The sequence below is a fragment of the Sporisorium graminicola genome, chromosome SGRAM_7 (genome assembly GCF_005498985.1).
Source record: "Sporisorium graminicola strain CBS 10092 chromosome SGRAM_7, whole genome shotgun sequence".
In the NCBI taxonomy this organism is placed as follows: domain Eukaryota; kingdom Fungi; phylum Basidiomycota; class Ustilaginomycetes; order Ustilaginales; family Ustilaginaceae; genus Sporisorium; species Sporisorium graminicola.
The window spans coordinates 643,745-660,192 of record NC_043737.1 but is presented as its reverse complement, the minus strand read 5'-3'; the positions used below and the strand labels follow the sequence as shown (position 1 = coordinate 660,192).

The 16,448-nt window shown below is 57.6% G+C and overlaps 7 protein-coding genes across 7 annotated transcripts; 5 read left to right on the top strand and 2 right to left on the bottom strand.

Moving 5' to 3' along the window:
* Positions 1–443: 443 nt before the first annotated feature.
* EX895_005683 (uncharacterized protein) lies at positions 444–3,986 on the top strand (the record flags this gene model as incomplete). The annotated part of the gene is made up of 2 exons (XM_029886275.1): positions 444–3,024; positions 3,273–3,986. The coding sequence occupies 2 exons, from the start codon at positions 444–446 to the stop codon at positions 3,311–3,313; spliced, it is 2,622 nt and encodes an 873-aa protein (XP_029737506.1). The 3' UTR covers positions 3,314–3,986.
* A 151-nt stretch (positions 3,987–4,137) lies between these two features.
* Positions 4,138–4,821, bottom strand: EX895_005682 (uncharacterized protein; the record flags this gene model as incomplete). The annotated part of the gene is made up of 1 exon (XM_029886274.1): positions 4,138–4,821. One exon carries the CDS (start codon positions 4,819–4,821, stop codon positions 4,138–4,140), a length of 684 nt encoding a protein of 227 aa, XP_029737505.1.
* A 567-nt stretch (positions 4,822–5,388) lies between these two features.
* On the top strand, positions 5,389–6,276 carry EX895_005681 (uncharacterized protein; the record flags this gene model as incomplete). Its single annotated transcript, XM_029886273.1, has 1 exon — positions 5,389–6,276. One exon carries the CDS (start codon positions 5,389–5,391, stop codon positions 6,274–6,276), a length of 888 nt encoding a protein of 295 aa, XP_029737504.1.
* A 529-nt stretch (positions 6,277–6,805) lies between these two features.
* Positions 6,806–9,346, top strand: EX895_005680 (uncharacterized protein; the record flags this gene model as incomplete). Its single annotated transcript, XM_029886272.1, has 1 exon — positions 6,806–9,346. One exon carries the CDS (start codon positions 6,806–6,808, stop codon positions 9,344–9,346), a length of 2,541 nt encoding a protein of 846 aa, XP_029737503.1.
* A 177-nt stretch (positions 9,347–9,523) lies between these two features.
* On the bottom strand, positions 9,524–12,211 carry EX895_005679 (uncharacterized protein; the record flags this gene model as incomplete). The annotated part of the gene is made up of 1 exon (XM_029886271.1): positions 9,524–12,211. One exon carries the CDS (start codon positions 12,209–12,211, stop codon positions 9,524–9,526), a length of 2,688 nt encoding a protein of 895 aa, XP_029737502.1.
* A 214-nt stretch (positions 12,212–12,425) lies between these two features.
* On the top strand, positions 12,426–12,947 carry EX895_005678 (uncharacterized protein; the record flags this gene model as incomplete). Its single annotated transcript, XM_029886270.1, has 3 exons — positions 12,426–12,471; positions 12,558–12,660; positions 12,737–12,947. 3 exons carry the CDS (start codon positions 12,426–12,428, stop codon positions 12,945–12,947), a joined length of 360 nt encoding a protein of 119 aa, XP_029737501.1.
* A 348-nt stretch (positions 12,948–13,295) lies between these two features.
* EX895_005677 (uncharacterized protein) lies at positions 13,296–16,151 on the top strand (the record flags this gene model as incomplete). Its single annotated transcript, XM_029886269.1, has 1 exon — positions 13,296–16,151. One exon carries the CDS (start codon positions 13,296–13,298, stop codon positions 16,149–16,151), a length of 2,856 nt encoding a protein of 951 aa, XP_029737500.1.
* Positions 16,152–16,448: the final 297 nt, after the last annotated feature.

The following is a 16,448-nucleotide window of genomic DNA, read 5'->3' as shown; positions in this document are numbered from 1 at the left end:
AGCTTGCTTCGAACAACTCACTCTCTCGCGCTCTCACGCTCATTCTCTCTCGCACACGATCGTGATCGACTCCTGAACGATCGATCATACAGACACCACTACCACTGTCGCCCGGCCAAGCAAACCGTTCACCCACCAACACATTTATCTTCTCGCATCATCTTGACGCTGCTCATCTGCAGTAGAGCTCCGTCTCGATAGTGCCATCGCCACCATCCACCTTGGCCGCGATTCCTATCGCCTTGACACCATCGACTTCTGTTCGCACGCTGCACCTTGCCCTCGTCCGACCTCGCATCGCGTTGTCGCTACAAGCTGCATCCTACCGCCATCCTACGCACTTTCATGGCCAATGCATACATCTAGATAAGCCAGCTCGTTCTTTCTCTACTTCGGCGCCCCCTTCTTGCTTCGAGCCGCACCACGCATGGCACTAACCAAACATGGCGCTGCATCAACTCTTCACTTTGGCGTTTGCGCTCCATCTCGAGCCCTTGCCCACCCTCGACTATGCCACCGTACCTTACGTCAAAGATGCAGAGCCTAGCATGGGGTCAAATCCAGAGCCTGAGAACCTTCGAGTTGGTGCAAACACCAAGTTAGAACCCATCTACACCCGCCACCTTCCGCACTCGGTCGACACGCTTTCTTTCCTTCTCAATCACACCTGCGCAATCGATGCCGTCAAGCCTTACTCCAAGCTCATCAGCCTCCTCGATGAAGCAGACGACGATCCCGAATTCCGCAACTTGCGCGAGTTCTTCGACGCTCGCTACGACGACAAAGGCTCGCTCGTAGGAGCCGACAAGGAGCCTCGAAATCGCATGCGCAGCATCTCCCGCGCGGCTTCCACAAAGCAATCCGTCCGACGTCCCAGTCACGCCACCGAGCCCCGCAAGCCGTCCTTTGCTGCAAGTCTCGGTGGTGCCTCTGCACTCAAGCTCAATTGGCTTCGTCGCAACACTCAGTCCGATTCACCAGTCCACGAAGCCTCGGACGATGAAGACTCACATTCCAAGATATCCAGTTGCGGCCCATCCAACCCCGCGCCACCCACCGCTCCCTACATCCGCCTCTCCAAACGTCCACGCTCTTCTTCCATCTCCAGCTCTCCATCTACTTCTTCTGCTTCACACCACCGCAGCACAGAGTACGATACAACCAACTTAGTTACTTTCCGCATAAGACTCGATTTACACACCGTCGGCTTGGCACCCCCGCCTCCCAAGCTTCGATCCCACCGTCAAGCAGATGTTTCGGGCTTAGGTCTCCAGCGCGCTGGCTCCGGACGATCTACCGCTTCGTCAGATTGGAAAAAACGTAGGCCCAGCAGATCCAGCTTGTCCGGCGGAGGTGCCGCACTCAAGCCTGTCGCCAGTCCGGACAGTGTCGCCTCCTTTGGTGCTGTTTCGGCCGCTGCAGATGCAGACTCTGGCTTTCAGCAAGCCGCCCATTCTGGCTTCAGTGAGCCTTCTAGTATCTCTGCAACACTTGAGGCCAATGTCAACACCACCAAAACTAGACTCGCGCCTTCTAACGAAACTCTTGGAATAGCTACAAATGCAGACAGCCATCTATCGAGCATCACTGAAGGCGCCGTCCCCAGTACAGAACAGCTCACGTCCCCGACAACCTCTGGAAAGCCGGCCAGGCGCCCTTCAATGATGTCCAAGCTGCTCGACCTCGGCAGGAAAAGATCCTTCCTCGATCGCTTGACCTCGGACAACCAAGATGCGCGCTCTGCTTCTCCAGCACCATCTCAGGGCGATGACGCCTCAGGCCATCGCGCCAACTTTCGGTCAGGCCTCCAGCAGCATCCTGACCAGGCAACTCCGTCCAACGAAGAGGCGCTAGATCTCGAGGAAGAAGACGACGACGCCGCTGCTTTGCGCGCTGGTATGATGCAATTATCCGCCAACGATGCCAGTTTGCAAGCTCGCAGGCGAAGCTCGGCTGGTAGCTCTGGAAAGAGTCATGCTGCCGCAAGACAGACCCACCACAACCTTGGACCTGTCCAAGAAGACGGCATGCTCGACCTCACGCTAGTCTCATCACGCTCCAGTGCCGGCACTTCCTACTCGGAGCATGTCGTTCCAGAAGAGTCGCTCGGCAGGCGCCCCTCGGCTGGAGCTGCTAGCGCCGCTACAAAGCGTCGTTCCGCAGCCCTAATGGACGGTGGAGACTTTCTGTCGCTCTTTCGCGCCGCCTCTACTCTAAGTCTCCAGTCGGTCCAAGATTCCAACCAGGTCACCGACGACGATGGCGCAGATGTCTCGACTCCAGGTCAAGACAGCGTCCGGTCGTCCAAGCATAAGCAATCTAATGTAGCCGACACCGGCAGCACCAACACGCCCTCGATTCGAACCCCACAGGTCCATCCTAAGACGAGCTCCCTACCCGCCACACCCGGAAAGTCTGTCCGTTCATTGGACCTGGATCAGTCACCCAATCCATACACCTCGGCGAGCAATCCAATAGACGCGAGTTTCAAGCTGGGTGCCGCCTTGGCCCAAAACAATGGCGAAGAGCAAGAGGCCTGGTGGCCGTGTGGGGACGTTGACCCTCTGCCCATCAGTCTTTCCAGTGCTTTGGGAGAAGCGTTGGGTTGGGAAGGCATCATGCATCTCTGCTATGGCAAAGGCAGTCGAGCAGCGGCTGAGGGCAACCACGCTGCCCTGGGCAAGGCTGCTGCGCTCGACCAGGCCAACAAGTTGCACGAAAGATCCGTCCAAGCTTGGAGGAACGGCGTGGCCAGCGCAGGAACCTCGCCACCGCGAAAGAACGAAACGCTTCCCTCGCTCCTGGAGCTGAGCGAAGGCAATGCTCTCGCCGGCTCCTTGGCGCATAAACTCAATTTGGTTCCCGCCAGTGCCGACCTTGAAGGTACCAACAATGCCTCGGTGCTTGAGCGGCTTCAAGAAAAGGCGCCACAGCGCTCCGCAACCGTTCCGCAGCCCATCGAATCGGCCGACGCGCTCGAGGGCAACACTGGCGGCGCTGCTGGTCCAGACTGGGCTGAGTCGGGTCTACTCTTTGGCAACAAGAGGAATCGCTCGAGGACGTGGCAGCATTGGCAGACACTGTTCAAGAGCATCAAAGGCTGGATTGACGAGTACGAAAAGGCGAGAGTACGAGGCGGCCTGGCTCGAGAGATCGGACTCGATCCACCTGTCCAGCAGACCAGCTCGGGCAAAGACGAGGAAAGCGGCGAAGGCAGCATCACCACCATCTCTGCGCCGCTCCATATCGATCCTACCAATCCGGACTTACAGGTGCCGTTGACGATCGGATCGCCGCCTGCCGCATCGACTGAGGTGCTCAAAGTGGCCACGGACAAGGTGGATAGTGCGATGCTGTCCAAGGTGCTCGGCACTTCGCTGAGCATCTCTCCGTGCGTGCTAGCCGATGCCACCAACCGATCGTATGGTTTTCGGCGTCGAGCTGGCATCCCAGAGGGTCTCCCGCTCGGTCCAGAGAACGAAGAGACCATCGACTACACATGGTCGCGCAAACGATTGTCGGTCGAGCACTTTGCCACCGCACTCACCATCAGTTGCGACAGCGCGTTGCACTACTTTAGCCAGCTCGATTCTAGTGAATGGCCATTCCGATCGGCATGGGAGCTCGACTATTTGGAGATGTGCGTCTTCAAAGCGCCACTGGTGGCTGACCGCTTCCCTCCACCAGGAGACGCGGTGGTGCCGGCCTCGCAGTCGTATCGACCGGCAGAGGGCACTCCGGACCGATCCCGCGTGTGTCCCAATCCGGACGAAGACGGCGCCTGGGAGCCGGATACCTGGAAGAGGTGGCTGCACTCGATCCGAGAGGGAGACATCATTGTGCCCGCGATCGCGTGGCAGGCGTGGTGGACGCTCATATCGGTGCTCAACGGCGCGGATCGCACGGGCAGGAGCTATGATTTGCAGGTCAAGTCGCTCGAGGAGCCGTTCGAGGCGCTGACGGATCTCAACGCTGTCTACCTCTGAGGTGAATGACAGTCGCAATTTACCCTTTCTTTTTGTGTACACAGACGGTTATTTGTGCAAGGAGCTTGAGCCGTGCTTTGTGTTGAGCAGTGTGGAGAAGAGTGGCAAAACGCAATGCTATCGGATTGCAAAAGGGAAACAGAGTGAAAGCTTAGTCCTCCGAGGCAGCAGCACCGGCGGCGCCAGGAGTGGTGGCTTTCTTGGCTACTTTCTTGTCCTCTTCGATCACGACGTTCTTTTCCGAGGGGCCGCCGTCTGCTTCCGAGGGCAATTCATGGAAAGGCTTTGTGCGACTGAGGATGAGTTCGCGGACGTCATCCGCCACATCTCCCTGAACCACAATCTCGTCAACGCCTGGGTTTTGGACGCTCTTGCTGACCGAGGCGCCCGTGGCGAATCGAGACGACAGTGCTTTGGCGACGACCTTCAACGCCGGAAGAGGGGGTGAGAACAGATGCAGCCCAATCACGCTCGTGGTAACTTTGCGCTTGGTGCGGGCTTCCTTCTTGAGCACGATGCGGGATGCAGCCATCTGTGCCCGCTCGCGTTCCTCCTTAGCGACGGTCTTGCGCTCCTTCTTCGCAGCTTCTCGCTTGAGGTCTTCAGCCTGCTTAGTGGTGAGGTTGGCAAGGTTGGAAGTAATGGCTTCTTCGGACCATAGCTTGGAGTAGAGCTCGGGCTGGTGGTCGCGCAACCATGTCCTGCATTTCGAGGGGGACGGGCCGAACTCGCAGTACTCCGGTGGGAAGGTGCACACGGCACAGTAGACGACTTCGCGCGGCTGGGGCCCGGTCGGTACAGAGGGGCCGGCTTCGGGAGCTTCGACGTCTGCCATAATGGGGACAGTATGTGCGATGAGGGGTTTGGATAGTGTTGGAAGGAAAGATGGTATTGAGGAAGCAGCGATGATGTTGGTGTGTTGAGAAGACGCCGAATCAGAAAAATCTCGCACGACACCGCTTTCTCCACTCTAATCACTTAACATGAGCAAAAATTTCAAATAAAGAGTGTAAGATTGAATGGTGTCTCGGTTAATGTAGGGGTGCATGAGGCGGCGAGAGATTCGAGAGTAGAGTCCAACTTACAGCAAACAAGCTGTGCAGGAAGGGTCAGAAGAGACACGGCCATGCGAGGCTGCAGCCTGTGGATCTCGAGGGCCGTTGTTCTGACTGCGGTTCAGTGGCTCTTTGACCACATTGCTTGCCGAGGCACCGTTCAAGCATTCCATCCACAGCCCTCCTGATTCCCTTCCTACATTCACCATCCATCGAGGCTCGTACACACTCCTTCAAGGCCCTCGGTGACGATCCCATCCGCTCATTAGCCTGCAAAGCAATTCGCTGGACCCAATTTACGACCTATTCTAGTCTAAAAACCCGACAAACAAGACAAGGTGCCCACGATGGATGAACTGATTCGCTTCGTCAAGCAGCACCGGCGTCAGATCACACAGTTTGCCAAAAAGGCATTCACCTGGTATAAGAAAAACAAGGGCGGCAGTGGTGGCGGCGGCGGTGGTCAACAAGGTGGTGGTTCGTACGGACAAGCCCCCTCGTACGGCGGGCAACAGGCGTACCAACAACCTCCAGCCCAAGGCGGTTACGGCGGTGGAGGATATGCAGGAGCAGCCGGCGGCGGAGGCTATAATCAGCCACCACCACAAGGATCATACGGTGCACCACAGCCGCACCACGGCGCACCGAGCCAAGGTCCGCACTACAAATTCTCGCAGGACAACCAGGTGAACCAGCACGATGCCAACTACGTGAACCTGCGCAACCAGGCACGATCGGAAGGCGACAAGATGGCGCAGTGCTTCGACCAGTCCCACAAAGCCTATGCACAGGGCGACGGCTCTCGGGCCAAACAGCTCAGCAACGAGGGACACGACCACAAGACCAACATGGAACGTCTCAACAAGCAGGCCGCCGACTGGATCTTTATGGCCAACAACGAAGACTCGCCGCAGGGAACGATCGACCTGCACGGCCTCTACACTTCCGAGGCACTGGAGAGGACCGAACAGGCTGTGAAACAGGGACAGGCGCAAGGGTGGAGCGAGATGCGCATCATTGTGGGCAAGGGTCTGCACAGCAAGGACCACCGTCAGCACATTGCGCCTGCTGTCGAGAAGATGATGCGCGACTACAGGCTGGAAGCACACTTGGACCCTCGTAACGCCGGCGTGCTGGTTGTCAACCTGCGGGGGAACGGTCAGGGCGGTGCTGCGTTTACGCGTGACCTTGCCAAGCAGACGACGGGTAACGAGGATGAATGCGTGATTATGTGAGCCGCCGTGACTGCCACGCCACAAGTACGCTGCCCTCGACAGCTCCTCCCATTCGATACAAGCGGAGATGTCGCCGCCTGGAGAGCCATAAATAAACAATCACATACCCTTGGAACATGCCTTCGATTCATGCAACATGCAACATTTGTGCGTTGCTCAGCGAACTAACATTTAGGCGATTCGCACTCACGGGCTAGCGTGCGTGCAGCCAAAAGCAACGCGTCTGTGCTGAGAGAGCAACAGAAAACGAGCCAAGTGAAAAGGCAGTTTGACACTCGCCGCTTCGAAGCTTCATGCATGAAATTGGCTTTCCGCGCTCTTTATCCCTGACCGCTCTTTTGCTTTGCTGAACTTTGCTGAACCGCCTCCACCATCAATCATCACCATTCTCGTCGCATCAGCCAGGCTCGAACGGCCGTCACATCAGCCAGCATTCTCATACATGCTTACATACAGCTTTCTTTGAGAAGCTCAGGCCTCGGCCGTCGGTGGCACACCCGTTTCTCGACTTGTGTTTTGGCAGCAAACCATGTCGGTCATCACCACCTTGGACGCCGAGAGCGGCCCCAGCGCGCCGTTCAGCGTCGCCACTGCGATTGCACTCGGGTTGATAGCCAGCTTCATCCAGAGCCTCGGTCTTACCATCCAACGCAAGTCGCATCTCCTCAACGAATCGCTCGCCCCGGTTCGTCGCAAGACTGAATGGAAGCGTCCATTATGGCTCATCGGCTTCGCCATCTTTCTTATCGCCAATATCGGAGGTACCGTCTTCCAGATTGGCGCACTGCCCATTGTGATGCTGGCACCTCTTGGGGCTGTCAGTCTGCTCTACAATGCCCTCCTCGCTCGATTCCTGCTCAATGACCTGCTCTCCAAATACATGGTTGTGGGCACCGCACTCATTGCCTCTGGTGCAGTCTTGATCGGGTACTTTGGCGTAGTGCCATCACCACCTCACAGTCTCGACGAGCTCCTCGATCTGTACGCTCGCCCAACCTTTGTCGCGTTTGCTACCATCTTTACCTTTGTCTTTGTCGGTGTTCTCACCGTCTCGCACCTGGCAGAGTGGCAGCTTCATACGAAGATCTACCGCAACTCCCTTCCAGCACGGCCCGCAAAACCAAAGCATAGGAGCGGCCATGGCCTCAGAGGACGTCTGCGAAGGCGTTGGTCTGCCCCTACCTTGGCACCCGTCGCTGAAGTCAGTGAAAGCAGCTCCGGCATCGCAACCCCCGTCTTGGCCACTCGTGATGAAGCCAATCGTCGTTCGACCTTCGTACCTAGCCCTCAGCAGCAAACCGTGCTGTATGGGCGCAGTATTATCGCCACTCCCTTGTCACTTCTTTCAGCCGGTTCTAGCTCTGTGGCAACGCCTCTACTCAAGCAGTCCGACCCGACAGCACCCACATCTAAGCGTGATTATGGCTCGCTTGGTCGCAACGACTCCAACGCCCGCAAACGTAAGAAGAGCCTCGATCTGCCGCGTCTCGAGCTCAGGGAGGCCGAGCAGCGCATTGACGCAGAGACAGTCAAGCAAACTAAGCTGGGCCTCGCCGTCGCGTATGGCGGTGCCAGTGGCACGCTTTCCGGTGCCTGCCTGCTGCTCGCCAAGTCGGGCGTCGAGCTTCTCATGCTTACGTTTTCAGGTCAGAACCAATTCGGGCGGTGGCAAAGCTGGCTCTTGATTGGTATCCTGCTCGCTGCAGCTCTCCTGCAACTGTGGTATCTCAATAAGGCTCTCAAGCTCGCCGATCCGACGTTGGTCTGTCCGCTGGCGTTCTGCTTTTACAACACCTCGAGCATTGCACTCGGTCTCGTGTATTTTGATCAGATCGGCGCATTGGCGTGGTACGATCTGGTGTTGGTAGCAGTGGGCACGGCCGTTTTGCTGGGCGGGGTATGGACGGTCAGCTTGCATGGCAACGACGAGCCGTGTGACTCGGCATACGTGTGCGGGCAGGACGAGAACCAGCCCTTGCTTTCGACGCATGCTTCGCCCAACGGCTCTGGTTCGGTTTCGGATTCCAGCTATGAGGGACTGTTGGTGGCCAACGGGGCCGGAGTCGCAGGACCGCATCTGCCGCCGCTCACGATTTCTCCACACTCATCGTCGTTTGTGGATCACAATGTGGCGTCCCTGGCTTCTCCGGAAGAGGCTCCTCTGACGATGCATCACGAACAACAGGAAAGTGGTGCAAGTAACAGCAGCACGCGCACAACACCGCGACTTGGCGCACATCCGTCCAAACGCCGCCCTGCATCCACCAGCAGCCACCACACCGCCCAACGGCGGCCGACCATCACGCTCGACTTCCCTCTACGCGACGACCTCTTTTCGCCCAAACACGACGCGACGTGTGCACACGACGTCGAAGCGCATGGCGGCGGCAGCAGCAGTAGTAGCGGTGTTTCACCTGCACCGCGTCATTCGGCCGAATCGTCCGTCTCGGAGCGCAGACCGTCGCTGTACAACAGCATTTTGGAGCATGGTCTTTCGATCGGCATCAGCCCGAGCTCGCCTGGCTTCCATTTGCAGCCACGCTCGCCGTCGCTTTCGCGGTGCAACTCGAACTGGCAGCAGCAGCACGCGGGACGGCATGGGCAGAGGAGCATGTCTGAGGCAGAGGCGCCGTCGACTGTCACGGGCTATCGGCGCTTGAAGCAGCAGCAGCAACAGCAGGTGGGGCGGCGGGAGGGCAGCGATGATTCGACCGCGAGTACGCAGCATGCGGCAGCGGGGGAGGACGAGAATGCGGCCAGCAGTGGGTTTGAGATCATGCTCGATCAGATGGACCTCAGTCGCAGACTGGAGGCGATCGGATTTAGGGAGAGGGGCAGGAGATGGTGGAGCCGGTGGAAGCCGAGATGGGGGGCCAAGGCGGTAGAAGAGGAGGGAGAGGGGGAGGGGGAGGGGGAGGGGGAGGGGGAGGAATCGTTCATCGTCGCGAGCAACAGTAACGGCAGCTTGATGGCTGTTCCACGCAGCCAGGCGGAAGCGACGCAGGGCTTGGGCCTGGCGCTCGAATCTGATCAGCCTACGGGGGCAGGTTCCATAGGCGGAGCAAGATGATGCGGTGGATTGATTGGGATGTTGAGGTTGTATTGTAGAGATCTGGAAACACACTCTGCGCACATGCATCATACGGTTAGACATTGTAAAAAGCCTGAGCGGGCCCTTGAGATTTCCTTCTGTGTATAATGCGAGCGTGCAATTCCACGGCGATCCTTTTGAGTTGGATAGTTGGCGTCAGAAACTTCCAGCGTTGACGAGAAACAGATCCCTTTCGTTGGCCTTAATCCACTTTGTCAACCCATTCGCAATCGCCACAATAGCGCTCTTGGACAGCTGAGCATTGACGCACAGGTACAGCTCAAACGGGCTGGTGATCCAGCCCAGAACCTGTTCATGCTCCGTCTTGACCAGCTGCATCTTGACCCTTCGATCCGCATCCAAGAGCGGCCGTCTGCCACTCGGCGACGCAAAGCCAAATGCGGTATCCAGCATCGACGCAGTCGCCGTCGCCGTCGCAGCCGCGGGCGTGGACGCGTTCGAAGCCGCATCTCCCCCTGCTCCTCCTCCTCCCCCGGCAGAAGAGGAAGCGGGTACGGGGTGGTGGATGCAGTGGTGCACGAGTGCGTACAGGGTGAACAGGCGTTTGCGCGCGGTGGGTTCGACGCTGTACGGATCGGGCAGGGTAGGGGAAGTGAGCTGGATGGTGCTGTTACTGCGGTAGACGAAATGGCGGAGTCCAGCCAGGGCGAGCTCAGCACACGTGTAGGCCGACACGCGCGGAGAGCCCTGTTCGACGTTGACCGGGTCCGAGAGGTGTCGACAGAGCGTCAAGATGTGGCGTTGGAAGGTCGTCATCCACGCCAGCGACGGCGGCGCTGGCTCGGACGGCGGTTTGAGCGATTTCGATGTGGATCTGACTTTGGATGTTGTTCTCTTGCTCTTGGACGAGGTAGATTTGATTGAGGCGGCGTCCGAGACGTCAGCCTCCGTCGCAGATGGACGTGCGACGAGCGACGAGATCCACGCCGAGACGGTGGGAAACGCATCCTTGTCGCCGGTAACCACGATCACCGCCAGCTCGGACGAACTCATCTTCCCCTCCTGCGTTGAACTTCCCACCGCCTCGTTGCCAGCAATCCAACTCTCCGGATCCAAAAACTTGACATAGGCATGAACAAACCCTTGCGGAGCAAACTTGGGCATGCTGAACGGCAACCAGATCTCTGCCTCCTCCGACCCGCCTGACCTCTTGATCGAGCGACTGCCCATGACCGTGTTGGTCAACAGCAACAAATCGATCGGATGCACGGAATGCTTTCGCGGGCGAAGCAGCGTCACAATTCGGCCATTTGCAATCAGCAGCACATACAGCAAGTCCTTCGGTCGATGAGGCTGCATCGCTGATCCCGTCTCTGCCGTAGGCGGCTGCAACGCTGCCGTCAACTGATCCCGCAAGTTGGGCACCGTAATGCGGATCGGCTGCAAGGCCTGCAGCCACCACTGGTGGCACGACGCCCAATCCGTCACCGCCCCTTTTCCAGCCTGCGCTCCCACCTCATCCTCTGTCTCGTTGGCGTTAAGCTGATCGACCAAGTAGTCAAAGATCCCCTCGGTGCCCTCCAACAGCCTGCGCAGGTCAAAGTTGGGCATGCGCGAAAACAGCCTGCTCAGCTGGCTCGCCGAGACCAGACTGATGACCTGTAGATACAGATACTCGAGATGCTGGCGCAGCGTCGACGGTTCTTCGTCCCAACTCGAAACACATACCAGGTAGAGTGGTGCACGCAGCAAAAAGGTGATGAGCAGGTCGCCTTGGCGGATGAACCGCAGCTTATCCGAGTCTTCGTCCGCAAAGATGGAGATGAGTGCCTGCATGACCCCGACCTGGGTAGTGCTGCGTTCGTCCTCTTCATCGCTTTCGTTGGCGGTGTCCTTGTCGGCCGCCGAGTCTAGGGTTGAAGGATCAGCGTCGGCGGAGATGGCGATTTGTTGACGCCGCCGTTGCTCGCGACGCCTCTTGCGACGTGAAAGTGAGGCGTGGGAGATGTAGATGGGTTTGCCGGCGGACGAGAGGATGTAGTACTTGCGATCCGGGTACTGTTCGGTGTCGCGGGACGAGACAGTGCTGGAGTTCTCTTGCAGTCGCTCGGGGTCTATTTCACCTTCTGCGGGGTGAGAAGACTCCTTTTCAACGTCGTCGTCGACGTGCTTCGATTGGAGAAACTGAGGTGGAAGCACTCGATTACTGTTGGCCGATGCATCCCTGCTATTGCTCCGACTTCGATACTTTGTCGAAGCTCGACCGACGGACAGTTGTGAGAAGCGAGATCGCAGACTCTGAGTATAGGACGCTCTATCCGCCGCGGCTCGATCATTGACACGATGCAGCAGGTCGAGAGCGTGGACACTCGAGCTTGCCGTGAGCCCTACCGCTTCCACAGCTTCCGGCTCATCTTGTGCAGCATCGTTGAATGCGCCGTGACCGCTAGCCTGGTCCACGTCTTGCTGCGATCCACTGCGATCTGAATCCGTGCGAGATAGCGTACGGGTCTCAGAAGGTCCGGCCAATGATTCTGACTCGGGAGGGAGTGGGTCTCTGACTGCGAGTTGCGGTGACGAGGGACGGATCGATAGTTGCGGCCAGGGAGTCGATGCTCTGGTGGAGGAAGAGCTGCTGATCGAGGCGGGATGGGAGTGCGATGAGGAGGCGTCAGCAGCAGTGCTGGTGTTGGCTCCGACGGTGATGCGGGAGGAAGTGGTTGAAGGCAGAACTGTGGCCGAAGTCCACGACTTGGTCAGAAGGGTAGTTGGGCGTGAAGAGGCTGTAGACTTGGAAGTGCGAGTGGTCGAGGTAGAGGCTCGTGCGTTGTCGTCTGCAGCTGCGTCCTGCTCGATGCTGGGTATCGATGGCGATTGAGGCATGGCTGGATGCTGTAAGTGAGAGTTGAGGGAGGAGATGGTGTGGAGCGAAGACGAAAAGGGCTTCTTTGTGGCCAGCCAGGGTCCAAGCGACACCTGGATTCACGTCGATTCAAGTCCTCCACACCAACACTCTGCTCGCTTTTGACGTGCACGCGCCGCCTCTTTCTTCCTTTCCATTCCTTTTCGACAACATCACATCCAAGAGAAGCACACCATGTCGATGACAACATCACCACTCTACGCCGTGGCCGACTTCTGCCGTGAGTACACCTACGTAATGGTAGTCTCGGATCAGTTGCGCAATTTCATTCTAACCATCTTCACGTTGCCTTCGAATCGCGTGCAGTGATCCCAATGGGCACACCAACAACATCAGTAGGAGAGTACATCACAGAATGCCAGCGAGTGCTCGAAGGAATGAAGGATCAAGGGATCCGATACGAAGTCCAGTGAGTAAAGCCGCAGGTACCAAGTTGGAAGGAAGCATGGCGTCTGATCACAGCTCTCTCGACTTGTTGCTCACAGCGGTTATGGCACCAATCTTGAAGGCAGCTTTCCTACGGTATGCAAGGCGATCGAGCTCTGCCACGAAGCCGTACACCGTCTGGGAGCGCAGCGAATCGCCACCGACATCCGAATCGGAACACGAACGGACAAACCACCACCGACGCTGGATGGCCAAACCGAGAATCAGCGCAAGAAGCAGAGCGTCGTTCAGCGACTTGCTCAGAATTGAATGCCTTTTAGCATTCACCAAGTGCATGTATGGACGCTGTGAGAGGCCATCAACCTCTTGATTGATTCAGATCGTTTCGACAAGTTCACCAGACGGATCATCGAGGCAATGTTAGTTACGTTGATCTGATTAATACGCGAACAAAAATCGAAGCTTCGCCTCCACTCTGCGCTGCGCTGCGGTGTTCAATTCACGCGACGCGTAAAAGTGCGTCCAACAGAGGGTCCTCACAGGGCTGAGTTGAGTTGAGAGTGCCACTTTGACACATTTCCTGCTGTTCGTCAGCTCCTCCTTCTCCTCTTCATCACCATCCTCGTCACCGACTAGGCTCGTTTGCCTACCACCACAATGTCAGGCCTCATGTACGATGGTCCTTCCACGTCCGAAAAGCCGGACCTCGGCTTGGACAACGCTGCAGAAAGCTCCTTCTGCCAAGTCTTCAAAGCCATGCCCACACCCGCGCCCGGAACCTTGCGTCTCTTTGACCGCTCGGACTTTTACTCGGCGCATGGCGACGATGCCATCCTCATTGCCAACCTCGTCTTCAAGACCCACTCTGCCCTCAAATACCTCGGCAGCGGAGGCAAGGACAAAGGAGGTTTGCCTTCCATCACGCTCAGCGTCGCTGCCGCCAAAAATTTCCTTCGCGAAGCACTCACCACACGCCAGATGCGCGTCGAGATCTACTCCAATGCCGGGGGCAAGCGCAACAATCAGTGGTCCATCATCAAGCAGGCCTCTCCTGGCAACTTGCAGCAGATGGAGGATATGATCTTTGTCAATGCTGACATCGTCTCCTCGCCCATCGTCATGGCGCTCAAACTCACCACCCGTGACGGCGTCAAGACTATTGGTGCTGCCTTTGCCGACGCGAGCAATCGAGAGCTCTGCGTGACCGAATACGCAGAGAACGACCTGTTCAGCAACACTGAGTCGCTCATGATCCAGCTCGGTGTCAAAGAATGCATTCTGCCAAAGGACGACAAGGGCGCCGATGTCGACCTCAAGAAGTTGCGCGACGTCATCGAACGCTGCGGCGTTGTCATGTTTGACAACCGAAGAACCGACTTTTCGGGAAAGAACATCGATCAGGATCTGCGTCGTTTGCTCAGGGAAGAGTCGTCCGGCGTCACCATCCCCGAGCTCGACCTCAAGGTCGCCATGGCCGCTGCTTCCGCGCTCATCTCTTATCTCGCCCTCCTCACAGACGAATCCAACTTTGGCCAGTACACCATTCGCACTCACGACCTCTCTCAATACCTGCGCCTCGACAACTCTGCTCTCCGCGCTCTCAACCTCTTTCCCGAGCCGGGCCAGACGGGCTCCAACAAAAACACAAGCGTCTATGGTCTCTTGAACCGTTGCCGTACCGGTCAAGGCCAGCGACTCTTGGGCCAATGGCTCAAGCAGCCTTTGGTCAACGTACATGCCATCCAGGAGAGGCAAGACCTGGTCGAGCTCTTTGTCAACGACAACTCTGCGCGCCAGCTCATCCAGACCGACTACCTGAAACTCATGCCAGACATGCATCGCATCAGTAAGCGCTTCCAAAAGGGTGTCGCCACCTTGGAGGACGTCGTGCGTGTCTACCAGGCCGTCTTGAGGCTGCCTGGCTTGATCCAAACCCTTTCGGACATTGACACCCCTTCCGAAGCACATTCGCAGCTGCTGGCGACGACCTACATCAACCCCTTCCAGCTTCACTCGACAGCGCTCATCAAATTCACCGAGCTTGTCGAGGCTACTCTGGATCTCAACGAGCTCTCACAGCACAACTTTGTCATCAAGCCTGATTTCGACGACAATCTGCGTCAGATCAAGGAGGCGCTCGACGACACACGCGACAAGCTCGACGAGCTGCATCGCTTGGCTGGTAAAGAGCTTCGCATGGACACAGAGAAGAAGCTGCACCTCGAAAATCACCATGTGTACGGATATTGCTTGCGAGTCACGCGTACCGACGCAGGCCTCGTACGCAACAAGAAGGGATACTCGGACATCGCCACCGTCAAAGGCGGTCTCTACTTCACCAACGAAGCTCTGCGCGATCTCGCCAACGACTTCAAGGATCTGTCCGAACGCTACAGCCGATCGCAGAGCGGTCTAGTCAAGGAGGTCATTCAGATCGCGTCCTCCTATTGTCCACCTCTGGAGAAGCTCAATGTGGTCTTGGCCCATCTCGACGTAATTGTCAGCTTTGCACATGTCTCGGACAGTGCACCTATCCCGTACGTCAAGCCGGCGGTGAGCGAAAAGGGCACCAATGCCGACGTCGATCTGCGCGAGGCAAGGCATCCCTGTCTCGAGGTGATGGACGATGTCTCCTTTATCGCGAATGACACCGAGATGGTGCGCGGCAAGTCGGAGTTCCTTGTGATTACAGGACCCAACATGGGCGGCAAGTCGACCTACATCCGCCAAGTGGGCATCATTGCATTGATGGCTCAGATCGGCTGCTTTGTGCCCGCAGCAGAGGGCGCCAAGCTGCCTGTCTTCGACTGCATCCTCGCGCGCGTCGGAGCCGGTGATAGTCAGCTCAAGGGCGTATCCACGTTTATGGCCGAGATGCTCGAGACGGCCACCATCCTCAAGACGGCCACGGCCGATTCGCTCATCATCATCGACGAGCTCGGACGTGGCACTTCCACCTACGACGGGTTTGGTCTGGCGTGGGCCATCTCCGAGTGGATCGCGACGCACGTCCGATGCAAGTGTCTGTTTGCCACCCACTTCCACGAGCTCACCAACCTGGCTTCGCAGCAGCCGCACGTGCGCAACCTCCACGTGGTCGCGCACGTCGAACAGAAGGAGGGCGGCTCGAGGCAGGATCGCGACATTACGCTGCTCTACAAGGTCGAACCGGGCATCAGCGATCAGAGTCTGGGTATCAACGTTGCTGAGCTAGCCAACTTCCCTCCGTCGGTGATTGCGTTGGCCAAGAGGAAGGCGGAGGAGCTGGAGGACTACGATGAAGATGAAGCGGAGACTGCGGTGCTGGATAGTCTGCCGGAGGACGTGACCAAGCAAGGCGCCCAGCTGATTGATGAGTTTCTCACAACGTGGGCCGAGCGGACGAAGAAGGATGCCAAGCGCGCGCGTCCGGATCCTGAGAGCGAGCTGCAGGAACTCAAGCGGGTGGTGGACGAGTTCCGGCCTCGGATCGAGGCGAATGCGTGGGCGGCAAAGGTGCTCGAAAGCTTCTGATGTTTCACTCTGGCAATGCAGCGCCCTCGATGAGCATGTTGCCTCTGTTTTTGTGGGGTGGGAAATGACAAGGTACTCGCTCGAATGAGGTTGCAATCGAAGACACGTTGTGAGTCTTTTGTGCACGCACAGCTTCGCAACACGGGGTAGGGTATCGTAAAGTGCGGATGCTCGGAGAACCGTGCAGAGAACGTGAGCGGCTCTGGGGATGTGTCACGGCGGGGTAAGAAGGTGCGCAAGGCGTGGCGTGGGGCGATGCTCTTTCCGCACCTTAACCAAAAGTTGTGAACGTGGACA